This window comes from Phocoena sinus, chromosome 20 (assembly GCF_008692025.1).
Source record: "Phocoena sinus isolate mPhoSin1 chromosome 20, mPhoSin1.pri, whole genome shotgun sequence".
NCBI lineage: Eukaryota > Metazoa > Chordata > Mammalia > Artiodactyla > Phocoenidae > Phocoena > Phocoena sinus.
This window is the reverse complement of record NC_045782.1, coordinates 44,497,430-44,518,746: the sequence shown is the minus strand read 5'-3', so window position 1 is coordinate 44,518,746 and position 21,317 is coordinate 44,497,430. Positions and strand designations below refer to the sequence as shown.

The window sequence follows — 21,317 nt, the reverse complement described above, 5'->3', positions numbered from 1 at the left end:
AGGGAGTTGGGGGGCATTTTAACCATATTTGATGTTGTGTGTCTCCTGTTGCTTAACGGTCCACAGCCTGAAACCGGTGGGGAGTAGATCAGGACTCCCGCTCCAAGCCCTTCTGGTCTTCTGGATCCTTACAGGTCCTCCTCCAGCCCAAAGATGCCCACATGCCAGTTAATGGGGGGCCTGGCCCCGCATGGTCACAGCCCTTGCCACGGTGAGAGGCAGTGGCTGCATTTCAGGCCCACTTACCCCTCGTGGCTTCTCGTCTGCATGTGCCCCTCCCTGGATTCTTACTGGGAGCCGCCCCTCCTCATAAGTAGTGACATCTTTGCCTTGCCTTAACCTCTAGGATGCAGATTCTTTGAGCTTCATGTTTTATTCTTTCTGTTCCTTTCCACTCCAAGTAGGCACTCAGTAAGTGTTTGAAAAATGAAGACTTATATTGTTGGGCAGTATTTTGAGAGTAAAGGCTCTCTGCTGGAGGGAAGTTCTCTGATTTGGTTTTTAAGACATGTTACAGACACATTATTTATGCCTACTTGTGTATGTGTGCATGTGAGAAGGTGATTAAAATGTGTGGAGAGTTTAAATACAATTATGATGTAAAGATCTATGTGTATTTTGTGGCACCTTGACAGAAAATTTAGTACCCAGGAGTCTGGTGAAAAGAAGAATGAATTAGGTAGGCAAGAATACTCCATGAGCAGAAAGGGAAAAACCTCCCTGTCATGGAAGCATTCAACTTTTTTTCTAGAATATCCCTCTCCAAGTGAGCCTCTTTCCACTTAAACTGGATTTACATTCTTCCCCAAAAGGCTCAGGAACAAAGTAAGGGAGAAAATAATTACAACTTTTCAAGAGAGTGGTATTTGTTTTGAAGTAAATATTTTGTAAGATTGATAGACTATAGCATCTACTTTTGTCTCTGTATGGCTATATCAGGTGGCTCTTGAACATATTTAGTGAAATCAAGTTCTGTGTTGTATACATTTGATGTAAATACAGAGAGTTTTGTTTTTTTTTAGCGCTACAACTAGCGGCTCTAACAAATCTCTCTAGCACTATTTCAGCTAACAGTGAAGTCCATATTTCCAGGTCTTTAGCATCCCATCGATTTCAGAGAAAGATAGACCAGAGAATTATTTGCAAACCCAGAAGTCCACCTAATAGCACGTCGAAATCACCTGTGACCACTCAATTGTGTCTACACTTTGATGAATCTGAGTGCTCCTAGGTTTAGTGAATTTCTGGTTCACTAAGAGTAAAACTAGAAAAGATTCTTTGCGAATGGTCTAGCTAGAGTTCTTTCAACCACATGTGAAATTTAAACAGCTGCATTATCTATGTGTAAGGTGCAGAGCTAGGATCTTCGCCCCGACGGCATTCCAGGGCTGCCTGGCTCCCTCTGGCTCTGGGGGGCTCTAGGTTGCCCTTTGCTCTTTGCCTCTTTAGGAACTGACTTGTAACGAGCTGGTAAATGATCAGGTAACATAAGCCTCCTGAGAGTCAGGCTTAAAGAAGGTAATAATACGTGTGCATGCTTTTTTTCTAATGCATTAGCAGCCTCTTATCTCAGAACTGTCCTTTGTTGAACTAGTAGAAATTTCCAATGAGAGGGGAGCAGGGCCATAGCTGGGCTTTGCAGCATCTAAGAAGTGTCCCTGTGGCTGTGAACTCTGCAGCCTCCCAGGGCAGCTTTGTAAGGCTTTGAGTGAAATTCACTAAATGCCTAAGTCTCAAGTCTCTTTCCCATTCCTCTGGAGCCAGAGCTGCATCAAGACGTTTTATTATATAGATCAAAGCTTTTGCCAGTTTTTAATCCATTTGAGGCTTACTTAACTCCTTTCAGGGCAAGTTCTAGAGATCTGCCTGCTTTATGTAACAAGGGAAGAAATGTTACTAAAGAAAGGAATGATAAAGACATAAAGCCTGTGGGTTTTAAAAGTTTGATCAAATTAGGTTTTTCCAAGTCTGCCAAGGCTACATGTGATGGTATAACAGAAATGAACATGAAGGGACAATGCATCTTGGATTCCATTGCTCTAAGAGAAACCTTTCCTTTGGGGGGAATGAAAATCAGGAGTGACGTGTTAAAACTGACTCTGAAAAGCAGAGTTCACCTTTCAGGGAACTGCCCCCTAGGGTGAAGGGGGCTTTGACTGCTTTCAGGAGGGGGCGCCTCCCAGGGGATCCCCCTACACACCCCACACCCTTATTTTTGGTAATATTTCCTAACTTGTGCTTGTTTGTTGAAGGCACATGGCTTGGGAGGGATATTTGGGCCAGAGCTGCTGGATCGCTCCAGCCCCAGGATGCTCTTCTTGAGGCAGCCCAGAGCGGCGGTTCTGAGCTCCAGCTCTGAGGCCGCACCGCCGGGCTCACAGCTCCTTGTCCTTGGGCAAATCCTTAACCTCGTCACCTAACTCACTCCTCTCTCGGCGGGGGGAGACTGATGGCACCCACTTGGTGGCTTAAGTGAGTTAATACATGAAAGGCACTCGGAAAACATCAGGTGCCAAACAAGCTCTAAGTGTTACTGTTGTTATTTTCACCAACATTATCGCTGCCTTCGCTGCTGCCGCTCTTGGAGAGTTTAGAATGTGAGTGGCTGAGGTGTTCAGTTGACCCATCCTACAGCTTGAGGCCGGCAGGTCCTCCCAGAACAGATGAAGGGAAAAGGCCATTCCTGCTTCCAGACACACAGCCAGGTTCTAGTGCAGTGGATAAGGGGAAAGGACCACCGTTCCCGGGACCAGAACCGTGGCCAGAAGGTGGAGAGGATCTGAACCTCAGAAACTGGCTGTGCACCTCCTGTCTCTGACCCCTGCCCGCTCCACACACACCTCACCGTGGGGTGGGGGGTGGTCTCCTTCCTTCCCTACAGAGCGGGGCCTCCCCCCAACTCCTCATCCCCACCCCAGGCTGCTGTCCCCGGGGCCTGTCCTCGGGGGGCCACCAGGCCAAGCCCTTTCCAGTTGTTTTATTAACTCTGTTAGGGTAATGTTTGCTCCTTCGTTCATTCAACAACTACTCATTGTGGGGCAAACTCGAATATTTAGAAAAGGAAAAAAGAGAAACATTACCCATCGTTCCACCATTCAGAGATAGCCAGGATGACCATTCTGCTACATTTGGTACATTCTTGGTACATTCTCTCCTAATCGTTTTTCTTATGGATAAAAATTAATTTAAAAAAATTAATTAAAAATGTATAGCTCCTTTTTCAAACCCTTAAAGAATTGGGCAGATTGACTGTTTAGACTTGGGAAGGCAATCAGAGGTTCCCTAGCAGGACCCTGCTGTGTTTAGATGCATAAGCCAAAGCCCAGACAGGGCGTGATGTGCCAGAGATCACTCAGCAGCCTCGCTTTTCCATGCTGCTCTGCAGCTTCTAGGCCAGAGCCAGAGGCTTGCCGTGCGTACCAGCTCTGGGCCAGGCCACCCGCGTCTGGCCCCTGCTCCTTTATTATGCAGCAGCAAGGCCTTGGGGAGGTTTCTAAGCACTCAACACCTTGAGCTTCTCATCCACGGAGTGATGATGGCAGTAGCCTCTCCCCTGTGCTTGTGGAGGAGACTAAACGCTTCATGTCAGCACTCAGAGAGCACACGTGACACGCGGGAAGCCATCGGTCTTCGTTGCTGCTGCTGCTGCTGCCAAGCTTGATTAGTCAAATCTTCCCGAAGGGGTTTGGTGGGAACCCTCGTCTGTCAGCCAGGTTTTTCTCTTCCATGCCTGGGACCAGTGACCTCAGAGCAGTGCCTGCAGGGGTGTCAGCAGTGTCAGAATGAGCCAAGGCTGTGGACTGGGACCTCTCAGGTTCAGGTTAGTTAATTTAGTCTTCAGGGCTTTTGCTACGCGGAGTTTGTCTGCAGATCGTCATTGAGCATCCACGTGGACAGAGTGCAGCGTGGCACCGTTTTTGCCCTGTTTCAAGATACCCGATTAACAACCCGCGTTTCCACCAAAGGGCTTGGATTCTGTGGAAAGATGACCATGTCCCACAGGAAGAGGAAGCTGGTCTGTCTTCAGAGATGCCTGTAGTTGTGTCTGGCAGGTCCATCATCTACATTTGTCTTCCAGACCTTGATCTGTGGTGCCTGGTGCCTTTGTTCAGTGCTGGGACCGAAGCTACTCTGCCAGCGGAGTATTGCAGAAAAGTGGAACCAGGGGCAGCCTGCGAGCTGCCTGTTCCTCTGGCTACACCCTCATCAAGAGGGCAGCTGCCTGAGGTCGGTCACGGTGACAGGGCCAGACTGTGGGGCTCAGCACTGAGAAGAATGGCACATATACTCTCTGACCAGATCTGTGTTGCATAAGGAAAATATGCCTTTTGTGGGAAAGGGAAAAAAAATACTCATTTGTGGAACTTGGGTTGGGGTGGGGAGGAGAGACTCTGATTTGGGACTGTGTTGACCTTGAAAGGCGGAGCTGTTTCCAAGAACGGTTACAGGTAGACAAAACCAAAAATGACATCTGTCCTAAAGGACACATCCAATTACAAGGAATACTAGTTTTCTGCAGTATCTGAGTGAGCAATATGGCACCAGTCTGTTTGCCAGGAACGAAACGGTCACTAATGTGGTCGTCTAAGAGCTGAATAACTCAAACATCTGTTCTTGGTAAAATCACTATATTATTAAATCTTCCATTTTAAGAGCTTTTGTTTTTTGGATGCCAAATGTTGGCTTTCAGAGTGAAAATCAGCCATCAGTTATGGATACAGGGATAGTGGAGGAGCAGGTAACATGAGCCAGACCCTGTGAGCAAGGCTTTAGGGCCTCTTACCTCCTCCTGAGCAACCCCTGCCCCATTAAACCTGTTCCAGTGAGACTGAGGCTTTTTAGCTATTTTAATAGTAAATACGACAGTGAACTGCTGAGTGAAAGTACTAGATTTATTCGAGCACGGTAGGACTGCTCCTGAGGCCATGGAGTCTATTAAATCAACTACCAGGGAGAAGGCGGAAGAACCTCTGTTCTACTCATCTCTGGTGACACATACCAGGGCATGTGTACTATCTCTGCTGGCATCTAGGTCTGCTCTGCACCAGGTGGTCCAGGCCATCGTTACTCTTCTTCAGGCATAAACTTCCCAAGGACAGGGATTCACTTCAGTGTCTTGAGCTCTGATAGCTTGCGTTAAGAACTAAATAAACATTTTGAGGTAGAGCGAGCAGTAGCTTTTGCCACAGTCTGAGTAGCGGTGGTGGTAACTGATCCTTCCCTCACGAGGCTGAAGAGAAACAGAAAAACAGCCCTCCGAGCTCCTCAAGTCCTTGTGTGAAGACTGACTGAAGTTTGTCATGTTCATTGTTAGTTGTGTTTCCCTTGTAGCCAGTGAAGGGCCGGTTTTTTAGGGACTTGTTGGTAATCAGGTGCCACCCTTCGCCACTGGACAGCCTCACAATGTGAAGACCCCTCATGTGGTGGAGATTGTTAACGGACTGAATGTGTTCCCCCCAAATTCATATGTTGAGTCACTAACCTGCAGTGTGATGGTATTTAGAGACGGGGCCTTTGGGGTGATTAAGTTTAGATGAGGTCATGGTGGGATTAGTGCCCTCATGAGAAGAGAGACCAGAGAGATAGCTCGCTCGCTGTGCCACATGAGGACACGGGAGGAGGCGGTTGTCTGCAGGCCAGGAACAGAGCCCTCACCAAGAATGAATCGGCCAGCACCTTGATCTTGGACTTGCAACCTCCAGAACTGTGCCAAATAAATGTCCGTGTTTCAACCACGCAGTTTGTGGTATTTTGTTACAGCAGCCTAAGAAGACTAAGACAAGACCCTTTGTGTTCATGCCCTTTCCAGAGAACCTCTCAGGACTGGCTGCCTTACGTGTATTTAAAGATTTAAAAAATTGCCTTGCTCCTTAACTTCTGGTTTTTGTCCTTGATCACTACCAAGACCAGATGGTTACAGGAAGCAACATTTTAAATGAAATGCCTCACAAGCAAGTCTTAACCTTTGTCAAGAGCCCAGAAGAAAAAGCTCTGTTCCCGCACTCACCCAGGTGAGGGACATGCAGCTCGTTAGGGTTAGGGTGCCACTCAGAGCACAGTGTCTGTCCCCACTTCACAGTGTTGCTACATTTGTCCTCATTGAGAAGACAGCCTTTCTAGTAACTGCTGATTTCGTCTTTCAGTCCTGCAAGGTGGGAGCTCCTGACTCACCCTTTATGTAACCACGTGGTTTCGGCTCTCGTTACGTGCACTCCAAGGTTTTCAGGGAGCTTTTTGCCACTGAATCATTGTCACAGAAGCGTGTTTTTCTTTGCACCTAATGTTAAAATTGTCATCTTACCCTCATCTGAATGCAAGCACGTCATATTAAGATATCTTGTTTGAATGTTTGCAGTTTATATCTGTATTTAAAGATTCTCAAGCCATTCTTGACTCCTTCATATCTACACTGAGAACGGGGGCTGAGCAAGGCCCTGTGTGTGGGCCTCATGGAACATCTACAATGAAACAAGAAACAGGCTTCATCCCCTACGCAGGAGCTTGGTCAGATGTCCTCGCCTTGCCCGCTCCCCAGTCTGGACAGGGCTCTCTGGCTGCCCAGTGCAGCCTCTTCCCTCTGGCCCCGTGTCCTCCTCTGGTCTGGTCCCCATCTGCTATGGCAACAGCAGCAAGCTAGGCTGTAGCCCAGAGTGGTTAGAAGAAGGAAGTGGCTGGTGATGGATGTGAAAGGGGAGAGCCCTGCCAGGATGCACCAAGAGCCAGGCTGTACAAGCCGTGTGGCCTCCCCTGTACAGATGAGGAGGCCGGTGCCTAGACATTGAGAAACTTCCAGGGGAATTCAAGCCCCGGTCCACGTGACTGGACTCCAGTGCTTTTCCCTCTTCCCAGCCTCAGCTCCCAACAGGGGGGCTGGACCACACGTCATTGAGTAGAATGTCCCGATGACTGGGGTGTGGGCCAGCTGTTTACCAAACCTGTGTCCATATCCCCTCATTTAAAAAACAGACAAACAGAACCTTCCACTTTATTATAACAAGTAAAATTCTGGTGCCTTTAATATGACAACCTTCGAAGGCAAATACTTACTAGTAATATTTATTGGAAACCTGACTGGGATTTTCAAAGGAAATGATTATGTCTGAATACATACCGCAACCAGGTAGTTTGAGTCTATTGATTCTCAAGTTAAATAAAGCTGGCGATATACAAGAAGAAATATCTTCTTTATTGATGTTCCATTTATACTGAGTTTAAAATCTACTAATATCAAGCCTTTTGCCCTAATTCCCTTTCTACTGGAAGTGATTAATGACTAAATGTCTTTATTAAAGCAGATGTGCCCTTTATTTCCAGTAACACTGCCTGTGAAGAGCAAGCTAATTAATGATTTTTAAATGTTTAATGTAAGCAAGAAATAAAGCAGTTTTGTGTGTTGCTGCAAAGAAGACATTCACAACTGATCTGCATATCACTTAATTAAACCAGGTCATTCACAGAAAATAGTTATCTTCAATTATGATAAAAAGAATTTGGTGAAAGCAAAATGGAAATTATTCTGCCTTTAGTGAGGAGTTACACCAATAGCGCTTACTGAAGTTAAAGCAATTATCTGAGGTGGTGGCCAAACAGGGGATAAGTTATTTACAGTAATTGTTTGAAAATGCGGCTGTGTGTGAACAGTGGTTTTAGATTAATTTCCTGCTTCCTTTTAGATATTGTCATTTGTCTTATGAGGATCTATAAAACTTTATTTACATTTAAACACCCACTTGAAGGACCATGTGTGTTTTTTTTTACTGTATTATTGATTTATTCTTTTTGCATTTTAAAAAAGTTACACTTGTTGAATATACTGTTAGTACCCACAAGCCAGCTAGCAGATCTGTTTTTTTTTTTAATTAATTTTTTTTATATAGCAGATTCTTATTAGTCATCAATTTTATACACATCAGTCTATACATGTCAATCCCAATCTCCCAATTCATCACACATACACACCCACGCTTTCCCCCCTTGGTGTCCGTACGTTTGTTCTCTACATCTGTGTCTCAACTTCTGCCCTGCAAACCGGTTCATCTGTACCATTTTTCTAGGTTCCACATACATGTGTTAATATACAATACTCGTTTTTCTCTTTCTGACTTACTTCACTCCATGACAGTCTCTAGATCCATCCACATCTCAACAAATGACCCAATTTCGTTCCTTTTTATGGCTGAGTAATATTCCATTGTATATATGTACCACATCTTCTTTATCCATTCGTCTGTTGATGGGCATTTAGGTTGCTTCCATGACCTGGCTATTGTAAATAGTGCTGCAATGAACACTGGGGTGCATGTGAGGACCATGTTTTGATGGGAAGTCCATGAGGTGTTACAGAGCTTGGACTCGGTAAAGTCACAGCATAGTCTGTCCCACCTGCTGAATCATAGGACCCTGGGGTAGAAAAGGTTGTGAGATGACTGACCCCTATTTGCATTTTAGACTTATGGTCAGTGGCCACTTCTGCTTGGTGGACCTTCCCAGTGAAATTCCGCAAAGCCAAAAGCCTCTAAGATATGCTCTATGCTCTCGTTGACATGAGTGTCTTTTCTAAGGAACAGGTGGTTTTTTGTTTTCTTTTTTAACGTCTTTATTGGAGTATAATTGCTTTACAATGGTGTGTTAGTTTCTGCTTTATAAAAAAGTGAATCAGCTATACATATACATATATCCCCATATCTCCTCCCTCTTGCATCTCCCTCCCTCCCTCCCTATCCCACCCATCTAGGGGGTCACAAAGCACCGAGCTGATCTCCCTGTGCTATGCGGCTGCTTCCCACTAGCTATCTGTTTTACATTTGGTCACGTGTATATGTCCATGCCACTCTCTCACTTCGCCCCAGCTTACCCTTCCCCCTCCCCGTGTCCTCAAGTCCATTCTCTACATCTGCGTCATTAAGGAACAGGTTTTTCAACTAAGGTACAAAGTGGTTACCCAGCTTTATCTAGATAATCCTGGGGCTTGAACACGAATTCTTTTGATTCCATTCCTACGCAATTTCCAGAAAGAAGAGGGTTCTAAAAGGTTTTGTCACCATCCTTATCATACCAAGCTACACCTGAACCATTTTCTGTGCCCCTCCCCTCCCCCACCCCCAAACAATAGATAATTTTAAGAAAGACAGTGGTTCTCACTTGTGTCTTTAAAGAGCCCAGCTTGCTGTGAAGTCTCTGCACCTCTCTTCTGCCTCTAACCAGCTGGGACAACGCAGACCTCGTCCTGGCTTTGCCCTGGCACAAGCCATGTCCTCCTGCTGGGAGTGTTTCTTACCCAAAGTGAGAAGAACCCAGAGGACGGGACCCTGAGCTCACTGTGACCATTTTAACGGATGTTGAAATACTGGCAATTTGCCAGATGCTTGAACTGTTTCCAGAAACTTTTCTTTTCACAGTCTCTTCTTGCATGCATTGGTAGTACAGGCAATATATATAGACTTTCAATGTGATACCTACTTAGATACTTTAAAATATAAATTTAAAATTTTAATCTGTCACTTATAGTCATGTTTTTCCGGGGCGGTGAAAAAACCTTCTGTTCTTTCACCATTTCTCCAGGACTCTGGATCGATTTGGAAATGTCCTACAACGGGTCCTTTCTGATGACTCTTGAGACCAAAATGAATTTGACCAAACTAGGTAAAGAGCCTCTTGTTGAAGCCCTGAAGGTTGGAGAAATTGGCAAAGAAGGGTAAGGGGCTATATGAATTTACTAACCCAACCCTGGGGAACCACCTCCTTCCTCAAGCCCTTGAGAAGCAGCTTTAATGTGTATAGCCCCAATGTTGAGCGCGAGCTTCATGTAAGTGCTTCCTGGCCCCGGAGGATTTCAGGGAATAGTTTCCTGGTTTCACCCCCTGCAGACTCAGTGCCGTAGGCCTTGGTGTTGCCAGCGGAGCGTACAGTGTCGATTACCTGGAAAGCATCCCTGACTCAGACCAGCCAGGCAGGCTGCACAATGAGATGCTTTGTGAAGAGAAGCATCACCCGGCAGGTTCCTCCTTCAGCTTTGCAGCCACACACAGCACTGTGTGGGCCAGGCTGAGGCGCTTCAGGCGGCTGCCTGCTTTAATCACAGCGTCAGAGTTATTTATAATTAGACGATTGATCTTGTAGCCAAGAGGGTGCTCCTAAAGTGTTTGGAGACGCCTTTCCCCTAAATAATACAATATCTATTTTCTAAGTAAACTCCTCTCTTTGTAGAGGATACTGCATCTGTTGCCGAGTTTGTCTAATTTAGTAAATATTTCCAATTTGTGAGATAGTTAATGAAGCTGATTCTTTTTCTTAGATGCCTAGAATGGATAAGCTGGAACTTTCACATTCCCACACACCTTAAAAATGACTGCTTCAGACTACATATTTAAATGATATTATTGTTTTTACCAAACTAAAAATGCTGATTGGAGTCTGCTTCTCACATCTCCAGCCCCTTTGCATGGAATTAGCAGTATAATGATCGGAAAATGCCACAAGGAGCACCTTCTCAGCATCTAAATATAAATATAAGACACAGGCTCTTAGATGTTTGCTTTATTATGATGCTGACCTGATGCTTGTATTCATACTTGTGGTGAAAGCACAGTAGATGGGGGAGTTGGATCATACATTTGAGAACGTTCTTTCACTAAGGTGATTCCGAGTTGTCCAGGTGACTTAATGAAAATGTTCATATTTTAATTTTTGGAGAATTTCACCTGCTGTATGCAGTCTAACCTGTATCTGTGCTATTTTCCTTTCACTTTTCTACTGTTTTGTTAAAATGTGTTTGGATTCGGCAATCTGTGGATTGTGTTTTCTGGTGAGTGGTGTTGATCAGCCCTCCGTGTAGCATTTCATACCCCATCAGTGCTGAGTCTCATTCGGACCCATGTGACACCGCGAGGAAGCTTGTCCTTTCATCATGTTCCCCAACATAAAGGCACCGTTTGTAGACCTGAGTGGATTGAGATCAGGAGCATTTAAGAGGCTTTCCTGGGGGGAGAGCCGTACAGACTTCCTTGATTCGTATTGCCGGGGTCCTGATCTAGCCCTCTAGTCAGACTCAGCTTCTGTCCCCAGCTGCCCCGACCCCGACGCCATGGCCAGCTGAGCGCCATCAGGCCAGCCTTGGGACGGCAAAGTTGCAGAACCAGCTGCCAGTAAAACCAAGCACCTTAGGCAGAAGCAGTCTTGAAAATGAGCTCTAACTAACCGGGAGCGGGACAGAGCAGACTTCGGTCAGGAGCATCTGTGCAGGGAGCCCTTTCTGGAAACAGCCCTGTGCTGGCCCAGGGCTGCTGGGACTCCATTGGAAAGAGGGGTCTTGGGAGCAGGTAGGGCCCCACCACAGCCAGGTCCCTGAGGTCGTTGCCACTGAGGCATTCCATGTTCACTGTTATTCATGCAGCTCTCTTGGCACAATTTCAAGTTCATAAACTCAGCTGATTGGAGGACAGACACGTTTCTGAGCAAGCAGTGCTTCTCTAGACTGCATGAAAAAAGTCCTCTGTGTTAGGAATATAATGGTATTATATTTAATTTATAATATATATCTAAAGCACCATTTTTTTCCAGTAGAGTCTGGTATAAAATGTTTTGCTGCTTCCTGTGAGGGTGTTAAATTTTATGTTGATGTGTAATTGGCTGTCATTTAATTTTAAAAGCAAGGAAAAATACAATCTCAAAGCACTTGGGAGGAAAACGCCTGGATAAATGAACCCTTAACCCTTTTTTGCATAAAGGACCCCCTTGGGAATCTGAGAGCTCTGGATCCTTCCCCCAGAGAATGCCTACACATGCACCATTTGGCTCACAATTTCTGGGACCTTCGAGAGCCTCTCAAAAGCCCATCCATAGCTAAGAGCCTGATCCCAGAAGTGATTCTAGCATCACTTCTCCTCCTCAGTCAGGAGCTATGGAATCGCCCTGAGGCTGAATGCCAGAGGAGAGGCAGAGTCCCTGCACCTGTGGCTGTTACTGAGCGTGTGATCTTTGGTTTCCTTGAGGAAGCCTCTCCTAGAGCAGCATGTGTGAGTGGTGGGTCCACAGCAGCCCTCTCCTCCAGGCCCTCCCTTTAGCCCGTGGCTGCCTGTCCAGGGCCTCACTTCTGGGCAAGGGCTTGTCCCCTTGCTCTGGCAGGGTCTCTGCTTTGTCTCGCTGCTTTTGTCTGTCCCCCTTCAAGTGTGCAAATGACTGTGCCGTGGGGAGTACCTGAGGAGGTGCTGCTCAGCCTGTGGGAAGTCCTGCTTACTGTAGAAAGTTTATAAGGACCCTGAGGCTGGTGGTAAGAAACTGAAGTCTGTGTCGCTTCACTCTAGTGAAGGCCTTTCCCTTTGAAATGTGGGTACCCTTTATATTTGCAGACATTTTTCCTTGAGTCTTTGTATTTCCCGAATAGTCTTCTTGTTACACCTTGTAGTTACAGTGACTTTGGGGCGATAGACACTCAAAATGGAATTCAGGTAGTGAGCTGGGCAGTCTGAACTTTAGGAATTGGCCTGAAGGGGACCTAAGCGAGTCAGGAAGGGGAATGTGCTGCTCGTTGGCTGCTCTTTAAATGCACATCGGGGCGGGCGTTTCCTGGAAGGCCCTTGGCCCGTGCGTGCTCTACCACGGCAGCCTGGGCTGGCGTGCAAGTCCCTGCGTGGGCCCCCCCACCCGGACCCCTGTATTGGGCCGCTAGTCCCTGTGTACCCGGGTCCACCACCCCGCGTGGGCCCCCCACCCCGACCCCTGTATTGGGCCGCTAGTCCCCGGTGTACCCGGGTCCACCACCCCGCGTGGGCCCCCCACCCCGACCGCTGTATTGGGCCGCTAGTCCCCGGTGTACCCGGGTCCACCACCCCGCGTGGGCCCCCCACCCGGACCCCTGTATTGGGCCGCTAGTCCCCGGTGTACCCGGGTCCACCACCCCGCGTGGGCCCCCCACCCGGACCCCTGTATTGGGCCGCTAGTCCCCGGTGTACCCGGGTCCACCACCCCGCGTGGGCCCCCCACCCGGACCCCTGTATTGGGCCGCTAGTCCCCGGTGTACCCGGGTCCACCACCCCGCGTGGGCCCCCCACCCGGACCCCTGTATTGGGCCGCTAGTCCCCGGTGTACCCGGGTCCACCACCCCGCGTGGGCCCCCCACCCGGACCCCTGTATTGGGCCGCTAGTCCCCGTGTACCCGGGTCCACCACCCCGCGTGGGCCTCCCACCCCGACCCCGGTATTGGGCCGCTAGTCCCCGTGTACCCGGGTCCACCACCCCGCCCCGAGGCCCTGATATTCTGGGAGCCCAGTGCTTGTCACCCACGCCGTGACTCAGTCTAGCTCTGTGGGTGTACGTGCACGTGTGTGTGGCAGATACATGGGCCCGACTTCTGTTAAAGGAAACGAATGCACTCTCGTGAGCGTGGTCCCCCTCCAAGCGGTCCTCACTGGACTGTTTAATCTAATTATGCACCCTTCACTTAAAGCATTTTTTGGAGCTGCTTTTTAGAGTTGCCTTCGGAGTCTGTGACATTCCTTTAAGTATTCTGAGTGACAGCAAATCTTCCTACTTTCTAGATGGATTGGATCTTTGAGAAATTGCTAGACGTTGTTCAGAGGTGATGGTGATTATGAGACTAAGAAATTAAATGTTTGGTTCAAGACAGAGAGTATCAGTGATAAAATATCGCACTTTTTCTTATGTGTCCGACTGCAAGCGCATTTCCAAAAAGATTTTTAGCAGAGACAGCAAAACTGGAATAAGCCCTTTATTTATTAAAGGGAAGGCCCTTTAAGGTGACTCTTGAAAGGATATTACACTTATCTCAAATTCTAAGGTGTGTTTAAAAAAGTAGGCTTATTGCATTCTAGCACATCTTATATAAGAATGTGCAGGGTGTCTTTCTCTGAAATTCATCATAGGGTTGAGATCACAAAATGCATGTTCGGTTATAAAACTTGAATATCTGCCAAATATTTACACTTTTAATTAGTAAGTATTAGGTGCTGCATAGTACAGCCCCCTATGCTGAGAGGAGAGGTACCATTTGGTCACAGTCAGAATTTCATGTCATCTGATCTGTTTTAACTGACAGAGCATTGTCTAAATGATTAACTTCAAGCCACAAAATTTGTCCTGTTCTCTGTCCTGTGGAGGATTAATTCAGGAACCCGAGAGCTCACTGCAGTGCTCAGCCTTTGGCATCTTCTGCCCCAGGTCTGGAGGCTGCCAGATGACAAATACCAGTGGGGACAGAAGGGGACAGTGGTTCTGCAGGTCTCACTGTGGTCCAGGATGCTGAGGCAGCCTTTTGTGCTCTGTACCTTCCTTACCTGGCAGCACGGGGTCTGAGCCAGGGGGCACAGTCGTTTTACTGATGGAGAAGTAAGATAGGTTTCTGAGATGGTCGTGTTATCTTTGGGGACTTAGCTCCCTGACTTTCTTCATCCCAAGACCCAGTGCAGGCTTTCTTGGGAATCTTACTTTACTTCTGTATAAAAGCAGAGCTCTGTGAGGGCTGCCTAACCCTGGAAAGCACTGAGATGTTTTTGTGACCAGCACACACATGTGAGCATTTCCTGGACTAGCCCGGCTTCTGACAGAAGGAGGAGGAGTCGGGTGCTGTCCCCGTGGCCAGGGACAAGAGGCCTTTGTGTCTGCAGAGGGAGTTTCCCTTTAACGCTGTACTCAAGCCTGTTGGCTAGAGCGCTGGCTCTAATGTTTCAGGGCCAGGATCAAGGAGGATCCGGGTGTCCTGCCAGGGAGGACATTTGTGCTCGGTCCTCTTACAGCCGGGCTCCTGTTTCAGGGCGGAGATTTCAGTGCCCTCTTCCCAGTGCTGGGGCCTCTGCTGGGCCTTCAAGTCCACACTGGTGGGTGTGCTCTGCCCTTGGGTGCCCTTGGCCCTTGTTGGCCAGGAGATGACTGCCCCCGTGGGCTTCTGGTGGCCCAAGGAAAACCCCAAAGGGTTACACCCGCAGGAAGATGGGACCTAAGCTGCGCTGCCTTCCCCTGTCCTGGTGATTTTTCTCCTTATCAAAAATACAAGGCCCCCACGTGCCACAACTAAGAAGCCTGTGAGCCGCAACTGAGACCCAATGCAACCAAAAAAAAAAAAAAATACGAGGCCTACGCTCTGCTTAGTGACCATTTGGTAGCTTAATTATGTTCATTCTGTCCCCATTAAGTCTCTGAGCCTCCGGGATGGGCCCTGCTTTCTGCCTCTCTGAAGCAAAGCCACCATCCAGGGAGGGAGCTGCCTTCTTTGGGGCCCAAGCTTGGCCAGGAACCCCCAGGGCCCTCACAGGGGAACCTTGATCACTGGCTGCTGCCAGTGACCCAGTGGAAACTGAGGCTCTACCCTGGAAAGATTAACGAGGGACATTGCTCTTTGGTGAAGTTTTTTATTACTTCATTTAAAAAATGTGGTTTTTTTAAATATAAATTTATTTATCTTTGGCTGCACTGGGTCTTTGTTGCTGTGCATGGACTTTCCCTAGTTGTGGCAAGCAGGGGCTACTCTTCTTTGCGGGGCGCGGGCTTCTCATTGCGGTGGCTTCTCTTGTTGCGGAGCATAGGCTCTAGGTGGGCAGGCTTCAGTAGTTGTGGCTTGCAGGCTCTAGAGCACAGGCTCAGTAGTTGTGGCGTACGGGCTTAGCTGCTCTGCGGCATGTGGGATCTTCCCAGACCAGGGCTCAAATCTGTGTCCTCTGCATTGGCAGGTGGATTCTTAACCACTGCGTCACCAGGGAAGCCCTAAAATACGGTTTTAAATTAGTACTTTTCTTGAAAAGTTCCTGGGTTCTCATGTCAGTTGCTTCCTAGAGTCCCTTGAGATTTGTTGGTTGTTGGCTTTTTCTGTGACCTTCAGGAGCTGGGGCAGGTGTGGGCTAGGATACGTAATTTCACTAGGAAGGAGTCTTGAGCCAAAACTAACAGGAGGAAACTAAGCCAAAAAGCATAGTTGTTGAACTCAGCCAGAGTCAGGGGACTTGCCTGAACATCCCCGTCATCTGTGAGGTGGTCATGGCACCAACATGAGCTGTCCCCTCCCCCGTGCAACCATCGTTCTTTCCACTCACCCTCCCATTGGCTGCGCTGCACTGTTGACAAGATCACTGCATTTTGTGTGGACTGCATCACACTCCCATCACCTGTCTTTCTGACGCATGCGCAGAATCCAGCCCTTCAGGCCCAAGTCCTCTGCGGTCCTGCCGGGGACTTGGCACTGAAGGGTCTCCAGGGGCACCAGGCCAATCCGAGGACTCTTGGATTGGGCCTCTTCTGTCTGGGCTGGGTGGGGGAGAGTGATGACGCGGTAGCAGTGGTGGCGGTGGAGCCTGGCGCTGGGCCAGCTGCCGTGGTGACTCTGCCCTGATCAGTTGCAGGCCCAGGGCCTTCTGTCTGGCCGACAGCGACGAGGAGTCCTCCAGTGCTGGCTCCTCTGACGAAGATGACGCACCAGAGCCTGGCGCAGGAGACAAACCGCTTCTCCCAGGGGCTGAAGGGTGAGTGGATCCAGCTTCTGGGGTCTTCAGGGGTCAGGGCTGCAAGTTGGCAGTGAGCTTTTATTGTCTTTTCCTCTCTGATCTTACTTCCTCCTTCACTTTGAGTGAATGATTTTTGCATTAATAACTAAAAGCCAGTGGGATAAAATTTCATGCCCCAAAGCAAAAGACCTGAATAGCTTTCCCTAATTAAGAGGGTCCAGAAGAAAATGATTTTCTTGGGCCGTTGGAATAAATAACAGAGAATTGAAGGGCGTGTTTATCACAAGGGGCACAGATTACACAACAGCTCCCCCTGGTGTGGATAGGGAACATTACTTCCCTTCTGACGGGTCACACTTGCTGTTGAGCTTTTAGTTTCTACAATGTTGAAACATTCAGGTGATTTCTTCGGTGAATTTTGAAAACGTGGGTCACTTAGCTGATCTTTTGGATCATGAACTACATTTTGGTGGCTCCCTTTGCCTGTTACTTGGACTGCTGAATGATGAAAGTGCCTAGGCTGCCTCTCTGTAAGGATCTTTTAATTATTTAAAGTGAGTGAAGAAACTAAAATGATAAAGAAACCAGGTGATTCAGAAGCATTTGTAAGAAAATATCAACCTGTTCACTTTTGAAATCCTACAGGAGATGAAAAGGGAATCTAGATGTTTGAGGAATTGGGACTAAAGTTTGTGTGCATTATTTAAACTCTCCCCACCTGACCTTCTTAAGAATAATTGCTTTTGCCTACACATATACCCATAGTATTCTTGACACTCTGGAACTGTGGAGGATTTTAAGAGCAAATATCCTCTCTTCTTAGGGCAGTCTTAGGTAGATATGACCTGATACAGGAAAGCTTGCTTTCCTGGGCTGCTAGCGTATCAGCTGGATGCAGCTTTTTTCTTTAGATGCTCCTGAGCCCTTTGACAAGTCGTTGCTGCTCAGAGTTGCTGTGACACCATCTAAAAGGCAGATGTTTTACTGTGTTTTGTGGCCCTGTTAATGCAGCCTGATTTCTTATTTGCTATGTAGAGATGGTGATATTTTGCTCAGAGGACACTGGATTTATATTCAGTATTTGAAGGTTATAAAGGAGAGCAGGTGAGATGCCTTCCCTGGTTGCACTGTGAGAACTTGGTCTGACTCGCCATTGTTAAGACTCAGGCTCTATCTGATGTCTGCACCTTGTCTAAAGTTGTAGTTCTCTGGACTTCCCTGGTGGTCCAGGGGTTAGGACCCTGCGCTTCCACTGCAGGGGCACAGGTTCGATCCCTGGTCGGGGAACTAAGATCCTGCATGCCATGCAGCGCAGCCAAAAATAAATAAATTAAATTAAATTTAAAAATAAATAAAGTAGTAGTTCTCACCTGGGGGTTATTTTGTTCCCCCCGCCAGGGACATTTAGCCATGTCCAAAGACATTTTTTATTGTCATATATGTGGGGGAACGTGCTATTGACATCCAGTAGGCTGAGGCCAGGGATGCTGTTAAACGTCTGGCAACATCCACAACAAAGAATCGCCCAGTCCACCGTGTCAGTGGTGCTGCAGTTGAGAAACTCAGGTCTAAAGTCAGGTGAACACAGAGCCACCAAGTTGTTTGTGAAGGAACAAAATCTATACTAACACCCGTCTGTGTCCCTCATTTAAAGGTATGTTGGAGGTCACCGAACAAGTAAGATTATGAGGTTTGTTGATAAAATTACCAAGTCAAAATATTTCCAAAAAGCAACGGAGACAGAGTTCATTAAAAAGAAGATTGAAGAAGTCTCCAATACACCACTGCTGCTAACTGTAGAAGTACAAGAATGTAGAGGAACCTTGGCGGTCAACATTCCACCTCCCCCGACTGACCGAATATGGTGCGTAGAGGGCCCCTCGGGGCCAGCCAGTGATTCCCCTTCTTGCATGACCATAAAAATCCCATAAAAATTGCTGATCCTTGAAATTATGGAAGGTACCTTCTCCTGGGAAGAAGCACTTTCAAACGTTTTTCATGGAACCTTAACATTAGTTGTAAATCTGATTCTGTCTTCTACTGTGAGTGGTTAATTCACATATAAAGACTCATCTTCACACGGTAGGAAGAGTTAAGGTTATTGGTGAAGTTTATGGGATGAGCTGTTTCTATTCTTGGTCTTCCTCCTCTCTCAAGCCAACCCTTTCCACCAGTGAGAACAGCTATCATTTGTAGACCTCTTATTCTCTGCCTAGCCTGGGGTGTAACTGCTTCACCTGGCCAGTCCTCACAGCATCCGGCGGAGACAGGGCCATCATTATGCCCACCTTACAGATGGGGATCACACATCCAGCAGAGTCCTGGGCGGTTAGGGAAGACTTCCCCAGGTCAGATTTGGATGTTAAGGAGGCAGGAGCACGTGTGCTTGGTAACTGTGGTAGAAGGTCTACCCAGAGAGTTGTCATTTGACTGAACCAGTGGGTCTTAACTCCACCTGCATATCACAGTCACCTGGGTGACTTGTTAAAGCTATGCCCAGCCCAGCCCCCAGGATTCAGCGGTTGGGGGGACTAAGCTAGGATTGAGAATCACTGAAATAAATTTTTCAAGGGCCCAGCTGAAGAAAATCACTATCTATAAATCTCAATTTTAAATTGACATTCAAATGTGCATAAGGGTATACAGGGATTGCATAAAAGACCTCTTTGTACCATACACTACAGTTGTGTGAAAAAGATAGCTCTGTTCTGTTATAGAGTGAAACCAGCATGCTGGTACACAGCCTTAGTGTTCAGAAGGGCTTGTAGGAATGATCACAAAAGGATTTTTTAATTGACTGATCATTTAATGATGATATTGGTGTTTCCCAGTAAAAGCTTTAAAATACCATTTTAGATTTTATTTTTAAAAAGTAATGTTTTCACTGGAAGAACATGAAGAAAACAGAAAAAAAAAAGCCTGTAACCTTACCATCCAAAAATAACCAGTTAATAAGTAACTTACTGTACATTTTTCCAAGCCTAATAACAAATTTTTTTAAAATAGTAAGAGTTGATACGTTTCTTCCTCTTCCAAGCTTTGACTTAGGAGTTACAAATGCCACTGCTCAATGGGAGTTACAATTAGAGACCTCTAGGCTAGTGCCACGCAGTGCATGCTCGAGTGCTGAACTGTTATTAATCCACAAAGATACGTATAGATATTGAGAGTGTTTAGAAACATTTATAGCAATTTGCTATTTTTATTGTACAGGCAGACCTCATCTTACTATGCTTTGCTTTCTTGTACTTGCTGATACTGTGTTTTTTCCAAATTGGAGGTTAGTGGCAACCCTGCATTGTCAGATGATGGTTAGCATTTTTTTAGCAATAAAGTGTTTTTCAATTGAGATACGTACATTGTTTTGCACACCTAATTGACTACAGAATAGTGTAAATATAACTTTTATATGCACCGGGAAACCAGAAATTCACGTGACTCACCTTATTGCAGTAATTAGCTTTATTGTGGTAATCTGGAACTGAGCCCACGGTATCTCCGAGGTGTGCCTGGATTCTTTAAAACATTGGTCCATGATGGGTTGAAGTTTTTAGTTTGATAGCACACAGTCTCTTGACTGGATACCTTACCAACAATTCTGAGTGCCAGTCTGCTCCACTGAGAAGCCATAATTATGGTGTGGAGTGTGGAATGAAAAAGCAGGTTATAGAACGTTTCTATTTACGTATGCATGTTAGGAGTGTGGGGAAAATTGATCCCACTTCTCTCAGTGGTCCTATCTTGGTTATGAGACTCAGAGAGAGAATGTCTTTTATTTTCTGCTTTATACACTTGTATATTTTGGATTTTGTAACAGACATATCCTACTTTCATAAAAATGGAAACAAAGAAGATCCTTTCCATTTTAGGAAAAACAAAAACAAGAAACAATGCCCAGGTCATGGACTTTTCCAGTGGCATTTCCTGGCTTTCTTAGTTTGTCACAACTGTTCTCAGATCATCACGGCCCTGGGTCCAGGGACACAGGGAGTTCACAATTCATACTTGCTACACTGAAGTGTTTTTTAGAAGGGATTTTCGGAAGAAGAGAACATTTAAGTAGTGATAAAGCCTTGTGTAAATGAGGAATGTTTGTTCTTGGTACTGTCCGCTTCTTTTCTTTGATTCTAAATGTGGTTATTACTCGTCTTTAAAAGGTATGGTTTCCGGAAGCCACCACATATCGAGCTGAAAGCTCGGCCAAAACTTGGAGAGAGAGAAGTGACTTTAGTTCATGTGACAGACTGGATAGAGAAGAAACTGGAGCAAGAGTTTCAGGTACACCTGCAGTGTCATCTAGTGTTTCATGCTGAGGCTCTAAAAGCTCTGGGTAGAACAGAGGTTCTGAACTTCATGTGGGTCAGGATCCTCCTTGGAAAATCTGGTGAAAGCTATGGACCCCAGGAAAGTACACATATGATCAAATAGGCATAAAGTTTCAGGTTCAGTTTCAAAAACTCTGAAACTCATCCACAGAAGCCTATGAAGTAGTCTTTAGAGGAAACTCAAAAGGTAGGGGTCAAAGAGCAAAATGACTGTCTTGTACCAGTAGGCCTGGCGAGCCGTCCATCTGCTGGGGCTATCTTTGGACTTTTCCCCAGGTGGGGCCTGGAATTGGCCAGCTAGTAGCACCCGGGCTGTGGTGGTTCCTGCCCTTGTGTGGTACCCATCTTGCTTGGTTTGTTTTCAACAAAAAAATTGTTTGTTTGTTGCAACAAACATTCCGCGTGTAGCTACCACCTACCCTGGAAGTCCAAAGATGATTCAGGCCTGTCCCTCCCCTGTGGATCTTCTAGGGTAGTCTAGAGATCTTCTGGAGTTGACTAAGCCAGAGCTCATTCTCTAAGCCTGTCTTCTGCATTCTGCCAC

At 46.7% G+C, this 21,317-nt stretch overlaps 1 protein-coding gene across 4 annotated transcripts in view; it reads left to right on the top strand.

The window, feature by feature from the left end:
* The window catches only part of TEX2 (testis expressed 2), a 108,172-nt gene that overhangs the window by 84,079 nt on the left and 2,776 nt on the right, over positions 1–21,317 (top strand). For 2 of the 4 annotated variants that reach the window (XM_032616269.1, XM_032616270.1), the window contains exons 8-11: positions 9,562–9,694; positions 16,341–16,466; positions 18,103–18,312; positions 20,606–20,726. In XM_032616269.1, the coding sequence (XP_032472160.1) occupies positions 9,562–9,694; positions 16,341–16,466; positions 18,103–18,312; positions 20,606–20,726 (590 nt within the window). Of the gene's footprint in view, positions 1–9,561; positions 9,695–16,340; positions 16,467–18,102; positions 18,313–20,605; positions 20,727–21,317 lie in introns of those variants that run through there. The other 2 variants (XM_032616271.1, XM_032616272.1) reach the window with 2 other exon arrangements.